We start from the raw sequence: 16,799 nt of genomic DNA, 5'->3' as shown, positions 1-16,799 counted from the left end.
AACATCATAGTCGAGAGGCTGTTTGGGGAGAATAATGTAGAGAGAGAAAAAAAAGAGGGGCTTTGCTAAAAACCCACTGAATCGATTTCTGAGGAATCATCTTTCAGGTCTCTCTGAAGCTGAGGACCTATGGGATCTTTGGAGCTCGTTATTTCCAAGACGATTCTATTTGGGGACGAAGACGGTAGTTGAACTTGTCACTGTAAACACACAGTCATATACTGGTCCCTACTCGAATGGGTCCCAAAATGCTTCCCTATTCCCTATATATTAATTCAACTGCGCGACCAAGACACTATCCCTCTTTATAGGTGTAACGGATGTGAAACGGCTAGCTTAGTTAGCGGTGCGCGCTAAATAGCGTTTCAATCGGTGACGTCACTTGCTCTGAGACATTGAAGTAGTAGTTCCCCTTTGCTCTGCAAGGGCCGCGACTTTTGTGGAGCGATGGGTAATGATGCTTTGAGGGTGACTGTTGTTGATGTGTGCAGAGGGTCCCTGGTTTGCACACGGGTATGGGCGAGGGGACGGTCTAAAGTTATACTGTTACATAGGCCTATTTGTAAATACAGTCATACCTAACATTCATCATTGATATTGAATATCCTATTGTGTACATATCAGTTTACTTACCATGCATGGCTCTTCTACTACTTGTCATTTTGATTAGGCTTTTGATTATATTGATATGGATATTTGTACTGGCCCCGTTGAGTAAGCCTTTCACCACACCCTTTACTACCTATTGTAAATGGTGTACGTGACATTTGGGGCACAGACCCTAGTCTGTTACTCATCGAGGGCATAGACTCAGTGCCAGACATTAAAGCTAGGCTGGCTCGTTCACCTACGTACATATTTGGACTTTTGAAGACGGAAGAGATTGCAGCAGGCATCTTTAAAAAAAACATAATTGAATGAATTAGGCCGACGTGCCAATGTGGGAATAATCCCTCTGTTATTAACAGATAGTCACAATGAGGCACGTAAAACATGTCCCAAACTCAACTCACACTTATGCAACCACACGTTACGTGACCACACTCAGTTAGTAAACTATTTGCATTAAATGATACAGTGGTAGTGTTAGCTGTGTTACTATGGCACCAAAACACAGTGGTAGTGTTAGCTGTGTTACTATGGCACCAACACACAGTGGTAAAGTTAGCTGTGTTACTATGGCACCAACACACAGTGGTAGTGGTAGCTTGATGCCTTGATAAGCTCCTTTCCTGAGGACGGCTCACCTCTCACAGTCCTGGGCGACTTTAACCTCCCCACGTCTACCTTTGACTCATTCCTCTCTGCCTCCTTCTTTCCACTCCTCTCCTCTTTTGACCTCACCCTCTCACCCTCCCCCCCTACTCACAAGGCAGGCAATACGCTCGACCTCATCTTTACTAGATGCTGTTCTTCCACTAACCTCATTGCAACTCCCCTCCAAGTCTCCGACCACTACCTTGTATCCTTTTCCCTCTCGCTCTCATCCAACACTTCCCACACTGCCCCTACTCGGATGGTATCGCGCCGTCCCAACCTTCGCTCTCTCTCCCCCGCTACTCTCTCCTCTTCCATCCTATCATCTCTTCCCTCTGCTCATACCTTCTCCAACCTATCTCCTGATTCTGCCTCCTCAACCCTCCTCTCTTCCCTTTCTGCATCCTTTGACTCTCTATGTCCCCTATCCTCCAGGCCGGCTCGGTCCTCCCCTCCCGCTCCGTGGCTCGACGACTCATTGCGAGCTCACAGAACAGAGCTCTGGGCAGCCGAGCGGAAATGGAGGAAATCTCGCCTCCCTGCGGACCTGGCATCCTTTCACTCCCTCCTCTCTACATTTTCCTCCTCTGTCTCTGCTGCTAAAGCCACTTTCTACCACTCTAAATTCCAAGCATCTGCCTCTAACCCTAGGAAGCTCTTTGCCACCTTCTCCTCCCTCCTGAATCCTCCTCCCCCCCCCCTCCTCCCTCTCTGCAGATGACTTCGTCAACCATTTTGAAAAGAAGGTCGACGACATCCGATCCTCGTTTGCTAAGTCAAACGACACCGCTGGTTCTGCTCACACTGCCCTACCCTGTGCTCTGACCTCTTTCTCCCTCTCTCTCCAGATGAAATCTCGCTTCTTGTGACGGCCGGCCGCCCAACAACCTGCCCGCTTGACCCTATCCCCTCCTCTCTTCTTCAGACCATTTCCGGAGACCTTCTTCCTTACCTCACCTCGCTCATCAACTCATCCCTGACCGCTGGCTACGTCCCTTCCGTCTTCAAGAGAGCGAGAGTTGCACCCCTTCTGAAAAAACCTACACTCGATCCCTCCGATGTCAACAACTACAGACCAGTATCCCTTCTTTCTTTTCTCTCCAAAACTCTTGAACGCGCCGTCCTTGGCCAGCTCTCCCGCTATCTCTCTCAGAATGACCTTCTTGATCCAAATCAGTCAGGTTTCAAGACTAGTCATTCAACTGAGACTGCTCTTCTCTGTATCACGGAGGCGCTCCGCACTGCTAAAGCTAACTCTCTCTCCTCTGCTCTCATCCTTCTAGATCTATCGGCTGCCTTCGATACTGTGAACCATCAGATCCTCCTCTCCACCCTCTCCGAGTTGGGCATCTCCGGTGCGGCCCACGCTTGGATTGCGTCCTACCTGACAGGTCGCTCCTACCAGGTGGCGTGGCGAGAATCTGTCTCCTCGCCACGCGCTCTCACCACTGGTGTCCCCCAGGGCTCTGTTCTAGGCCCTCTCCTATTCTCGCTATACACCAAGTCACTTGGCTCTGTCATAACCTCACATGGTCTCTCCTATCATTGCTATGCAGACGACACACAATTAATCTTCTACTTTCCCCCTTCTGATGACCAGGTGGCGAATCGCATCTCTGCATGTCTGGCAGACATATCAGTGTGGATGACGGATCACCACCTCAAGCTGAACCTCGGCAAGACGGAGCTGCTCTTCCTCCCAGGGAAGGACTGCCCGTTCCATGATCTCGCCATCACGGTTGACAACTCCATTGTGTCCTCCTCCCAGAGCGCCAAGAACCTTGGCGTGATCCTGGACAACACCCTGTCGTTCTCAACCAACATCATGGCGGTGGCCCGTTCCTGTAGGTTCATGCTCTACAACATCCGCAGAGTACGACCCTGCCTCACACAGGAAGCGGCGCAGGTCCTAATCCAGGCACTTGTCATCTCCCGTCTGGATTACTGCAACTCGCTGTTGGCTGGGCTCCCTGCCTGTGCCATTAAACCCCTACAACTCATCCAGAACGCCGCAGCCCGTCTGGTGTTCAACCTTCCCAAGTTCTCTCACGTCACCCCGCTCCTCCGCTTTCTCCACTGGCTTCCAGTTGAAGCTCGCATCCGCTACAAGACCATGGTGCTTGCCTACGGAGCTGTGAGGGGAACGGCACCGCAGTACCTCCAGGCTCTGATCAGGCCCTACACCCAAACAAGGGCACTGCGTTCATCCACCTCTGGCCTGCTCGCCTCCCTACCACTGAGGAAGTACAGTTCCCGCTCAGCCCAGTCAAAACTGTTCGCTGCTCTGGCCCCCAATGGTGGAACAAACTCCCTCACGACGCCAGGACAGCGGAGTCAATCACCACCTTCCGGAGACACCTGAAACCCCACCTCTTCAAGGAATACCTAGGATAGGATAAGTAATCCTTCTCACCCCCCCCCTTAAATGATTTAGATGCACTATTGTAAAGTGGCTGTTCCACTGGATGTCAGAAGGTGAATTCACCAATTTGTAAGTCGCTCTGGATAAGAGCGTCTGCTAAATGACTTAAATGTAAATGTTAAATGTAGCTGTGTTACTATGGCAACAACACACAGTGGTAGTGTTAGCTGTGTTACTATGGCAACAACACAGTGGTAGTGATAGCTGTGTTACTATGGCACCAACACACAGTGGTAGTGTTTGCTGTGTTACTATTGTACCAACACACAGTGGTAGTGTTAGTTGTGTTACTATGGCACCAACACACAGTGGTAGTGGTAGCTGTGTTACTATGGCACCAACACACAGTGGTAGTGTTAGCTGTGTTACTATGGCAACAACAACACAGTGGTAGTGTTAGCTGTGTTACTATGGCACCAACACACAGTGGTAGTGTTAGCTGTGTTACTATGGCACCAACACACAGTGGTAGTGTTAGCTGTGTTACTATGGCACCAACACACAGTGGTAGTGTTAGCTGTGTTACTATGGCACCAACACACAGTGGTAGTGTTCGCTGTGTTACTATGGCAACAACAACACAGTGGTAGTGTTAGCTGTGTTACTATGGCACCAACACACAGTGGTAGTGTTAGCTGTGTTACTATGGCACCAACACACAGTGGTAGTGTTAGCTGTGTTACTATGGCACCAACACACAGTGGTAGTGTTAGCTGTGTTACTATGGCACCAACACACAGTGGTAGTGGTAGCTGTGTTACTATGGCAACAACACACAGTGGTAGGTGTAAATGGGTTACAAAGCTGGAGGGGCAGTAAATACTGATTAACTTGACAGATTGTGACCAGTCTCAGCATGGTACCATACATTATTCTGTGTTCTATCCCCTTTCTTGTTAGTGTCCCAAATGACACCCGTATTCCCTATTTATTGGGGTCCTGGTCAACAGTTCTGCCCTATATAGAGGATAGGGTGCATTTTGGGACACACCCCATGAGTAATTTTAGGATTTGCAAGTAGACCATATAGTTCTGTGTCAAGAGACATGTGAGTGAAGGTGCTGATAAAGTTGGAATACCTTGTCTTTGTCTTAACTGAACCTACAACTCTTTGTAAAGGAGATAAAAATGTCATTTTCTAATTTTCAATGAAGATTGATGGAGATTCCATCAACAAAACAGTCATCTGAATGATAGGCCATTTTTTTTCATGGAAAGAATAAATAATAGTGAAGTTGCATTGAGTTCCCATAATAGCCAACTTCCATCAGTGTTCTGTCATTACTACCCTGGTAGACCGAGCAGAGGGTTGACATTAAGAATACACAGCTATCAGAGACGGACAAACATGTTGTATATGTCTGCAGAAAGCCAAGGCATGCGAACGAGGGCAAATGATCTCTTTGCATGCAAACCCTAACCACATTTAGGCTGGGCCCGACTCACACTGCACAGCCACCATATTTCCAACTTAAACAGATGTGTTCCCGTTGCATAACCCCAGAACTCCTGACAACCAATCACAGGCTCCCATGCAGGCAGGAAATCATCCTGTAGCTCCAATCAAGAGTAACATTAGAGTAACATTCCGTTCCATTGGCCATGCCCTGGTGATTAAAATGTAACAGTATTGGTGGAAAATACAGGAACTGTTAGTGAGTCGAGCTGTTGCACATCGTGTTATGTTTGGACTGGAGAGTCCAGTGGAATTCCACTGTGATGCGTGTCTGTACTCATTAACATAGAACATTCCCTCTGGCACATATTCCCTGCCCGATGTGTATTTACTTTTGTAAGAAGAGTGTTTTTAGTAGGATCAATAACTCCAAAATGTATATGTAGCATGGTTCGTTCTGAGTTGTGTAATTTAATGAGGACACTGCCACAACTGGAGGTCTGCTGGTTGGATTTGTATTTGTCCTGCGCACGAAGAGACAACGTACAAGATGTTAGCCGTCTCAGGCACCTGGCTAACTGAAGGTCAGGCAAGAGAGAACAATAGGAGGCTAAGGTAACACAGAGACCCCACAATGGACCCAACCAAAATATACACATTTTTATACAATCACGTGTATTTACAATATAGATACGAAAAAGTGTTTGCACATAAAAAATCAATAGCATTAGTTATGCAGCTATAATGAAAACCCACAGGAAAACCACAGGACAGTAGATCTCCAGGAAGAGGGTTGGACTAAAAACCCACAGGACAGTAGATCTCCAGGAAGAGGGTTGGACTGAAAACCCACAGAATGGTAGATCTCCCGGAAGAGGGTTTTACTGAAAACCCACAGGACGGTCGATCTCCAGGAAGAGGGTTGGACTGAAAATCCACAGGACGGTCGATCTCCAGGAAGAGGTTTGGACTGAAAACCTCAGGGACAGTAGATCTCCAGGAAGAGGGTTGGACTAAAAACCCACAGGACGGTAGATCTCCAGGAAGAGGGTTGGACTGAAAACCCGCAGGACGGTAGATCTCCAAGAAGAGGGTTGGACTGAAAACCCAACCCACAGGACGGTAGATCTCCAGGAAGAGGTTTGGACTGAAAACCTCAGGGACAGTAGATCTCCAGGAAGAGGGTTGGACTAAAAACCCACAGGACAGTAGATCTCCAGGAAGAGGTTTGGACTGAAAACCTCAGGGACAGTAGATCTCCAAGAAGAGGGTTGGACTAAAAACCCACAGGACAGTAGATCTCCAGGAAGAGGTTTGGACTGAAAACCTCAGGGACAGTAGATCTCCAAGAAGAGGGTTGGACTAAAAACCCACAGGACAGTAGATCTCCAGGAAGAGGTTTGGACTGAAAACCTCAGGGACAGTAGATCTCCAGGAAGAGGGTTGGACTGAAAACCCACAGGATGGTTGATCTCCAGGAAGAGAGTTGAGCAGCCCTGGTCTAGGGGAACAACACCACACTGACAGATGTATATATATATATATATATATATTGAAGGTGATTCTGCATTGTCTGGAAGGATCCATCAGTAAGCATTTCAATGTTAATATACACCTGTTGTTTACGAAGCATGTGACAATAAACATTTGATTTGAAATATTTTCCAAACTGTCATTCAGATCCTGAAGCATTCCAAGACTTATCCACACGATATCGAAGACCAACATGTATACTAAGGGAACCTAACCCTGGACAACACCATTCATACTGAACCTGATGGTCAGTCAAGGACAGGACCCAAGTACCAACTTGTGAAATTGAGAAAGAAGTCAGTTGGATTTACAGCTCTATAAAAACAAGTAAGCAGCCCAACACCATGTAAAGTTTGTCTCATAAAACCAAGCAGCCCAACACCATGTAAAGGTGGTCTCATAAACCAAGCAGCCCAACACCATGTAAAGTTGGTCTCATAAAACCAAGCAGCCCAACACCATGTAAAGTTGGTCTCATAAAACCAAGCAGCCCAACACCATGTAAAGGTGGTCTCATAAAACCAAGCAGCCTAACACCATGTAAAGTTGGTCTCATAAACCAAGCAGCCTAACACCATGTAAAGTTTGTCTCATAAAACCAAGCAGCCCAACACCATGTAAAGGTGGTCTCATAAAACCGAGCAGCCCAACACCATGTAAAGGTGGTCTCATAAACCAAGCAGCCCAAATCCATGTAAAGTTGGTCTCATAAAACCAAGCAGCCCAACACCATGTAAAGGTGGTCTCATAAAACCAAGCAGCCCAACACCATGTAAAGGTGGTCTCATAAACCAAGCAGCCCAACACCATGTAAAGTTTGTCTCATAAAACCAAGCAGCCCAACACCATGTAAAGTTGGTCTCATAAAACCAAGCAGCCCAACACCATGTAAAGGTGGTCTCATAAACCAAGCAGCCCAACACCATGTAAAGGTGGTCTCATAAAACCAAGCAGCCCAACACCATGTAAAGGTAGTCTCATAAAACCAAGCAGCCCAACACCATGTAAGGTTGGTCTCATAAACCAAGCAGCGCAACACCATGTAAAGGTGGTCTCATAAAACCAAGCAGCCCAACACCATGTAAAGGTGGTCTCATAAAACCAAGCAGCCCAACACCATGTAAAGTTTGTCTCATAAAACCAAGCAGCCCAACACCATGTAAAGGTGGTCTCATAAAACCAAGCAGCCCAACACCATGTAAAGTTTGTCTCATAAAACCAAGCAGCCCAACACCATGTAAAGGTGGTCTCATAAAACCAAGCAGCCCAAAACCATGTAAAGTTGGTCTCATAAAACCAAGCAGCCCAACACCATGTAAAGTTGGTCTCATAAAACCAAGCAGCCCAACACCATGTAAAGTTTGTCTCATAAAACCAAGCAGCCCAACACCATGTAAAGTTGGTCTCATAAAACCAAGCAGCCCAACACCATGTAAAGGTGGTCTCATAAACCAAGCAGCCCAACACCATGTAAAGTTTGTCTCATAAAACCAAGCAGCCCAACACCATGTAAAGGTGGTCTCATAAAACCAAGCAGCCCAACACCATGTAAAGTTGGTCTCATAAACCAAGCAGCGCAACACCATGTAAAGTTGGTCTCATAAACCTTGACACAGGTCTTGTCAGTTCTTGTGACACTTTTGGTGTTTCAGTCACCCGGAGACTAGGCCCAACAAATTGTGTTTTGAGAACACCCTCAGATTCTCTAAAAAGCTGGACATTGATTCACCTCAGTAGGTCCTGCTTAGTGTTCCTTAACGAAGGACTCAATGATTGGTTAACACAACAAATGGTCACTGGGACACTTTAATAGGTTGAACCAGTCTAGACCAGTTTTATCACCATAGATCTGGAGAAGACATAGTCTATCATTATCTTCATGCTGTCTGTGTTACTAGCCTGAGTACCATGCTGTTTGTGCTATCGTGCTAACAGCTTGTCATGCCAAACAACCAGTATGCTACACTAATTATATTACTTTAATGGAGACCATAGCTCTAGTAAAAAAGAAAACAACCGTTCTTGCACACGGTCCTTATGCAAGCATTGTAACCAACCATGATAAATAACCCCAAAATAGAATGAGAGAACTGGTACCACAATGTGATATAGGCCTATAGAGACGAACATGACAGCAATGCATTATTCTTACTGTAAGACTAGGGACCTGATATAATCTCAGCCTCTAAGTAATACTAGGGACCTGATGTAATCTCAGCCTCTAAGTAATACTAGGGACCTGATATAATCTCAGCCTCTCAGTAATACTAGGGACCTGATATAATCTCAGCCTCTAAGTAATACTAGGGACCTGATATAATCTCAGCCTCTAAGTAATACTAGGGACCTGATATAATCTCAGCCTCTAAGTAATACTAGGGACCTGATATAATCTCAGCCTCTAAGTAATACTTAGGGACCTGATGTAATCTCAGCCTCTAAGTAATACTAGGGACCTGATGTAATCTCAGCCTCTAAGTAATACTAGGGACTTGATGTAATCTCAGCCTCTAAGTAATACTAGGGACCTGATATAATCTCAGCCTCTAAGTAATACTAGGGACCTGATGTAATCTCAGCCTCTAAGTAATACTAGGGACCTGATATAATCTCAGCCTATAAATAAATCCAGGGATCTGATGTAATCTCAGCCTCTAAGTAATACTAGGGACCTGATGTAACTCAGCCTCTAAGTAATACTACGCACCTGATGTAACCTCATCCTCTATGTAAGACTTGGGACCTGCTGTAACCTCCACCTAAATAAGATGACTCATTTCATGTGTTCAGTCATATGGAAAAACAGGGCTCATACCTGTTTGTTTACCCATCATGGTACCAAATACTGTTGGTGGACTGAGACCTGTCGGTGTATCCATACTACCAGATACTGTTACTGGACTGAGACCTGTCGGTGTATCCATACTACCAGATACTGTTGGTGGACTGAGACCTGTCGGTGTATCCATACTACCAGATACTGTTACGGGACTGAGACCTGTCGGTGTATCCATACTACAAGATACTGTTGGTGGACTGAGACCTGTCGGTGTATCCATACTAGCAGATACTGTTACTGGACTGAGACCTGTCGGTGTATCCATACTATCAGATACTGTTGCTGGACTGAGACCTGTCGGTGTATCCATACTACCAGATACTGTTACTGGAATGAGACCTGTTTGTTTACCCAACATGCTGTCAGAGCTGGTTATGCTGTCCTAAAATAACCTACTATACTCACTCCTTTTCTCATTTCATGGGTGTAGCCCTCAGCTCCCAGACCAGGGCAGTAGAGAACCCACAAACCAACACAGACACGAGACAGTAACACACTAGCTGCCAATATGGATTTGTTTTTTTGGGGGGACAACGTATTTTTTTCGTCTTCCAAGCTAGCTGCAAGCTTGGACAACCATTATTAAATACCTAATTGTTTGAAAAGTTCAGATGTGCTGCTTTGGACAAAGATTTAAGAATATGTTGTAGATTTTCATTTGACCTACACAAGTAAGCTACATTTAGTTCCTCTGTTAAATTATCATTGGTTAGATGTCCAATGTTTTCTTGCAAAAACATCATTAAGCTTCAACATGTAGGCCGATGTATAAATATGTAATTAATCTTAGACTTAACTTAAACCCGATAGCAGTGGGTCTTGAAGCTCTTAACAACATGAGCTGTTGTTGCGAGTGGTCAATGTGTGCTAAATAGTTCATTATATATTCTTGTTACTCTCCATGTAGATTGCAATACCCTTGAGTAAGAACAACGGAAAGGGAACCAACATGGCGTTTAGTGTAAACAGAAGGTTTATTGCAAATGGACATTTTGCATCCATCATTACAAATACCTGTTTCATGGACACAATACAGCAACAATAACCAATGTTTATCAAAACAAAAACACACGCTAACAAGAGTTCTCTCTGTGAACGATGTACACATGGTCCAGGTTGCTTGGTTTCGTTTGGAGTAGTAATGAGACAAAGTCTTTGGTAGTTAGAAAACACAAATGTCCATTGTGGAACTGGGTTATTCCTCTTCTGGAGACAGGCACTAGAGTCATGCCATTGATTCAAGTTGAGGTTGGCATCTGAACACACAGAACATGTCTGCTAGGTCAGGGTCGCATTCACAGCCTTTAGAGAAAAAAAATCAGCTGCTCAAATTCATCTCCAGCCCACTACTCTGAACATGTTAGTAAAATGTACAGAGCAAGGCATACTGGGTAGTAGGTACTTCCTTCCCCATAATAAATCATTTAACTGAACAGTTACAATGCTCTTATTAACAACTATTCCATTTTGTTCAGAATCACAAAACAAATGTGTAATAGCAGGATTTTCCCCAAAAAGCAGCACACCCCAACTGCAAAGAATACAAGTAATGATGTTCTGAATCATGATTATGGTAATCAGTTATTGAGGTTGAGAAAGAGAAGCAACAGGCCTCTCTGTCCCAGCAACAGTCCAGCATCTCCTATCACCAGCGAGGTTGAGATAGAGAAGCAACAGGCCTCTCTGTCCCAGCAACAGTCCAGCATCTCCTATCACCAGAGAGGTTGAGAAAGAGAAGCAACAAGACTCTATCTCCCAGCAACAGTCCTGGATCTCCTAGATCCTCCTTCTCCTCTACTCGTTCAACTGGAGCTCCGGTTTGGTTTCCTAAAGACACGTTGCTTCTTCTTAAAGAATATTGACAGAGAGTATCAGTAGATGGTGTCAGGTGGAAACAGTCACAAGATGGTTGAGATATTTTCTAACTACTCAGAGCTTGTACTATCAGCAGTTAGAAGAACTCTACACGGATTTCAGGTAGCAGGTAGCCTAGTGTTAGAGCGTTAGGCCAGTAAATGGGAGGTTGCTGGATCAAATCCCCGAGCTGACAAGGTAAAAAATCTGTTGTTCTGCTCCTGAGCAAGGGAGCGAACCCACTGTTCCCCAATAGGCCGTCATTGTAAATAAGAATTTGTTCTTAACTGACTTGCCTAGTTAAATGGGGGGGGGGAATCTAGTGGAGACTGGAGGGCCATCTGTCTTGAGAAAAGATTTCCTTTTTCCTTGGCTGGACCAGGAGAGGTATGGAGAGGCATCCCCAGGATCAGATCCCCGGGCCAGCCCCGTCTCTTAGCCCTCTCCCCCCTCTGTAGCAGGGGTGGTAGAGAATGGCTGAAGGGTTGGCCCTCCTGGCCCCAGAAGGCAGGAGCCTCACCTCTGTCCCAATGCAAGCGTTCTCCGGCTGGCTACATGTGAGCCCTCTCGTTTAGCGCTTTTGTCTAAAGAGAAAGAGTCTAGATGTCGTAGGACGGGCTTATCTTAGCGTATAGCTTCAGCCTATAGCCGCTAGTTAGAGCGTCTTTTCGTGTGCTTTTCATCAATTGTGTGTTTCATCATCTGTTACAGACAGCTTCACTGAAGTTGGCGGCGATGATCAGTTTACAATTGGAGGTCCAAGGCCGAGCCACCTATACAGCAGAGCCAGCGCTGATGTGGCAGGACTGGTCAGGGTTATGGAGTCCCATCTGGGCCTGCTGCTGGACCTGCTGCTGGTACTGGTTGTCCAGCCGCAGGGGGACCAGAGCGTCCGAGTCGGACGGGACCCGTTCGCGGAAGCTCTCCATCTGTTCTGGACTGGCCAGGTTCTTCAGAAGGCTGTTCTCACGTTCTAGCTGGTTGTTCTTCTCAGCCAGCTCTCTGATCTGCTCCTTGAGGATCTCTACTTCCTCCCTGACTGCATACATCAGGTGGTTCTTCACCAGATCCTAAGATAGGAGAGAAGGAATGAGTTCTACAGTTAGAGATGTCTGTTTAGAGAGAGAGAGAGAGAGTTCGTGCAACTCATACAAACCAACCACTAATCTATCCATGTAAGGTGACTCATAGATTAAGCTTAACCTATCGTGCCTTACAAACACATGTAGTAACATGTAGTAACATGTAGTAATGTGTAGTAACTTGAAGTAACATGTAGTAACTTGTAGTAACATGTAGTAACGTGTAGTAACTTGAAGTAACATGTAGTAACTTGTAGTAACATGTAGTAACATGTAGTAACATGTAGTAACATGTATTAACTTGTAGTAACATGTAGTAACATGTAGTAACTTGTAGTACCATGTAGTAACATGTAGTAACATGTAGTAACTTGAAGTAACATGTAGTAACATGTAGTAACTTGAAGTAACATGTAGTAACATGTAGTAACTTGACGTAACATGTAGTAACTTGAAGTAACATGTAGTAACATGTAGTAACATGTAGTAACTTGTAGTAACTTGTAGTAACATGTAGTAACATGTAGTAACTTGAAGTAACATGTAGTAACATGTAGTAACTTGAAGTAACATGTAGTAACATGTAGTAACTTGTAGTAACTTGAAGTAACATGTAGTAACTTGAAGTAACATGTAGTAACATGTAGTAACTTGAAGTAACATGTAGTAACAGGTAGTAACAGGTAGTAACTTGTAGTAACATGTAGTAACATGTAGTAACTTGAAGTAACATCTAGTAACATGTAGTAACTTGAAGTAACATGTAGTAACATGTAGTAACATGTAGTAACTTGAAGTAACAGGCCACGTGGTTACAGAGACTTGTACGCATATGACCAGGATTAAGGTTTAAAAGCTGAGCTGTAAACTAAATAGGTAATATAGTCTTGACTGCTGTTGTGCACATCTATAGCTTCCTCCCTGTCTGACCCAGAATGCAGCAGACAGAACATAGTCCCATGCCACATCACAAGTATTGAACACGCAGTACTGTAGCCACTCAAAGCTGCAGGCACATACAGACTACCATGCTTCTGCGCTACTACAAGTATACTAGTACTAGACTGAAGCCTCGTCTACTATGATTATCAACATACAGACTACCATGCTTCTGCGGTACTACAAGTATACTAGTACTAGACTGAAGCCTCGTCTACTATGATTATCAACATACAGACTACCATGCTTCTGCGGTACTACAAGTATACTAGTACTAGACTGAAGCCTCGTCTACTATGATTATCAACATACAGACTACCATGCTTCTGCGGGACTACAAGTATACTAGTACTAGACTGAAGCCTCGTCTACTATGATTATCAACATACAGACTACCATGCTTCTGCGGTACTACATGTATACTAGTACTAGACTGAAGCCTCGTCTACTATGATTATCAACATACAGACTACCATGCTTCTGCGGGACTACAAGTATACTAGTACTAGACTGAAGCCTCGTCTACTATGATTATCAACATACAGACTACCATGCTTCTGCGGTACTACAAGTATACTAGTACTAGACTGAAGCCTCGTCTACTATGATTATCAACATACAGACTACCATGCTTCTGCGGTACTACAAGTATACTAGTACTAGACTGAAGCCTCGTCTACTATGATTATCAACATACAGACTACCATGCTTCTGCGGTACTACAAGTATACTAGTACTAGACTGAAGCCTAGTCTACTATGATTATCAACATACAGACTACCATGCTTCTGCGGTACTACAAGTATACTAGTACTAGACTGAAGCCTAGTCTACTATGATTATCAACATACAGACTACCATGCTTCTGTGGTACTACAAGTATACTAGTACTAGACTGAAGCCTCGTCTACTATGATTATCAACATACAGACTACCATGCTTCTGCGGTACTACAAGTATACTAGTACTAGACTGAAGCCTCGTCTACTATGATTATCAACATACAGACTACCATGCTTCTGCGGTACTACAAGTATACTAGTAGTAGACTGAAGCCTCGTCTACTACGATTATCAACATACAGAAAATGATGACTATGGGCAAAGTGCATGAATGTGGTGGGATATGGAATAGCGTTACTGGGCTACTATGAGTGATGATGTGAACGATAAAGTGTATAATCTTGTTGCTGATATACATACCATTGCCTGTTCTATCTTGTTGTCAATGGCAACAACGCTAGCACCCGAGGCACTGTGGAGGAGAGAAGAAGAGAAGCCATAAGTCAACCTATCAAATCAGAGCATTGGATCAGAAGGAACAAACTGGGGTCCTAGTAAGTACCGGCAGGTTATGATGTTCTCCTACAGATGCTGGCACCAGGATAACTTATTTTGAGTCTTTTGAGATTCAATTGCCACGTAATGCCATCATCACAAATGTTTATTTAATTTGTGTTTAGGCTAAACCTATTTGAGATTGGGCATGTGTATGAAAAACCAGCATGCCTGCCTACCACTGTCCTACAATTCAGAATTATTTTTTGTTGTCGCAACCAAACTAGATACATTGTTGCGCGCTGCAAACTATGACATGAAATTGATTACATTGTCTCGATATTGTTTCAAGATACTCCACTTTTATGCGTTTGAAAATGCACCCGTAGGAGACACGCGGCGGGTTGGAGTCAAATTGCATTACTCAACGTCTGCACAGCAGAATAAATTTATAATACGGTATTTACAATTTTATCACAACGGATACCAGCATAACCATACTTTGTTTAATAATCTATTCGTAAATGACGAAACATGACTATGTCGAATTATAACAATTTAGATGAAATATTTGAATGAAATATATAACGCACAAATGACACATGAATAAGACACAAAACCCAGAGCGGGTTTTTCTATTTACCTGTTGTCCAGTTTAACAGACACCACGTCTCCTCCTACTAACGAGGAGAAGAAGGAGATGCTGAAGTTATGCAACTGATAGACAGCAACCTCCATTGGCGTTTTGAAGATCTCCGTACTCAAATTTAGCAGCAGACTCGTTTGGATAATGCTTCTCGCCACGTTTGCGATTGGTTTGAGTAGATAAATCTACCGATCTAGATACAATTCTAGGTTACTGTATTCAGCTTAAATCACTCGACTGACTCGATTCGGTTGCTTCTGTGGTGAATTGAGTTGAGTTTAGTGCGGTAGGTTAATGCCAGTGATGTGAGCCACGTTATGTTTCAGCGAATGTGTCTATTTCTGCAACCGGCGGCGCTTATAACCGGACTGCAACCTGACGTCATCCGACGCGGGGGATAATTTATGCAAATACGCCTTATGGCATGATTTCCCCTCTGCCCCCTTACTGAACTCATACAAACACAATAAGCACCCAGATGACCCGGAGACCCAATCCTAACACCCTGAAGCAAACAGGCAACAACAACAAAAAACGGCACAAAAAAAAGTGTTTTGGTTTTGGTTGCATGACATGTCATATGCAGACGAGGAATTACTGTTGGTTTGGTTGTTGTCGTTGTTGTTTTGCATCAGCTGATAATATTTTTTAAGGAAATGCTACAACGGAATTGTGTAGAATTATTATCGGCCTAGTTCATCTATTATATTGCTCTTTTTCATTAAATTATTAATTTGTCAGGGACCACGTGCAACAGTGAAGCGAGATTATGAAACAGATAGCCTATAGAGGCAAACTAGAATCTGGATGTATTGAATGCCTTAATAATGAATGCATTATTGGTTTATAACAGAAGGTCTACATAATGTTTATTGTTTTGAGTCGGTGTTATCTGCAGGTGCAATAGTAGAAGACGTTGCAGTATGTTGCAAACAGAATTTTTGGGGAAGCCCTTTCTCCTCAATAAGGGTACTTTTCCACCCACTGCAAGGCTCTGGTTATTTTCCTTCCTCTCCTCTAGAGCTCTGCTACCACCTGCTGGCGAGAGTTGAAATTTCACTTCTTCAGAAATAATATTTCCAGGCGTCGTATCTTTGGAGAACTCGTAACTAGTCTACTTGGTGAGCATTTAGGATTTTGATGCACGGAATTAAAAAAATATTATAATTAATTTGTAATACGTAATGTGGTTTTGTTGTCCTTAATAGACTCTCACTATCAGGCAAGAGTTTCAGCATAAGGACATCTTATAGGGTTCAATACTGTCATCCACAGATAACCCTACCTAGTTACATGCACCATCACAGCTGCCTTGTTGCTATGTGCAGTCACTGTACAGCAACACGGTTATAACTTGAACACCTCCGACACCCCTTTCGTGTCGCTATTTTAGCTCATATAAGAATAGTAAGTTGTACCGTACTCCATTTTGTGAGGAAATAATTAATTATTCTTTAACCCATCGGATCCAATTAGCAAGGTGAGACTCCAGTTTGGTCTGGACACTAACCAGATCTCACAGAGCCTTGTTGAATATATTAGTATCAATAGTGC

At 44.1% G+C, this 16,799-nt stretch overlaps 1 protein-coding gene and 1 pseudogene across 1 annotated transcript in view; one reads left to right on the top strand and one right to left on the bottom strand.

The window, feature by feature from the left end:
- Positions 1-2,548: 2,548 nt before the first annotated feature.
- Positions 2,549-3,651, top strand: LOC135527143 (uncharacterized; annotated as a pseudogene).
- A 6,746-nt stretch (positions 3,652-10,397) lies between these two features.
- Positions 10,398-16,799, bottom strand: part of LOC135526774 (uncharacterized) — an 81,198-nt gene continuing 74,796 nt past the window's right edge. The window contains exons 2-3 of the mRNA XM_064955431.1: positions 14,525-14,576; positions 10,398-12,371 (exon numbers count right to left, since the gene is read on the bottom strand). Coding sequence (XP_064811503.1) covers positions 12,075-12,371; positions 14,525-14,576 — 349 coding nt within the window. The 3' untranslated portion in view covers positions 10,398-12,074. The remainder of the gene's footprint in view (positions 12,372-14,524; positions 14,577-16,799) is intronic.

Source organism: Oncorhynchus masou, chromosome 32 (genome assembly GCF_036934945.1).
Source record: "Oncorhynchus masou masou isolate Uvic2021 chromosome 32, UVic_Omas_1.1, whole genome shotgun sequence".
In the NCBI taxonomy this organism is placed as follows: Eukaryota; Metazoa; Chordata; class Actinopteri; order Salmoniformes; family Salmonidae; genus Oncorhynchus; species Oncorhynchus masou.
Note: the sequence above shows the minus strand (reverse complement) of the source record. Positions and strands in the feature narration are given on the sequence as shown.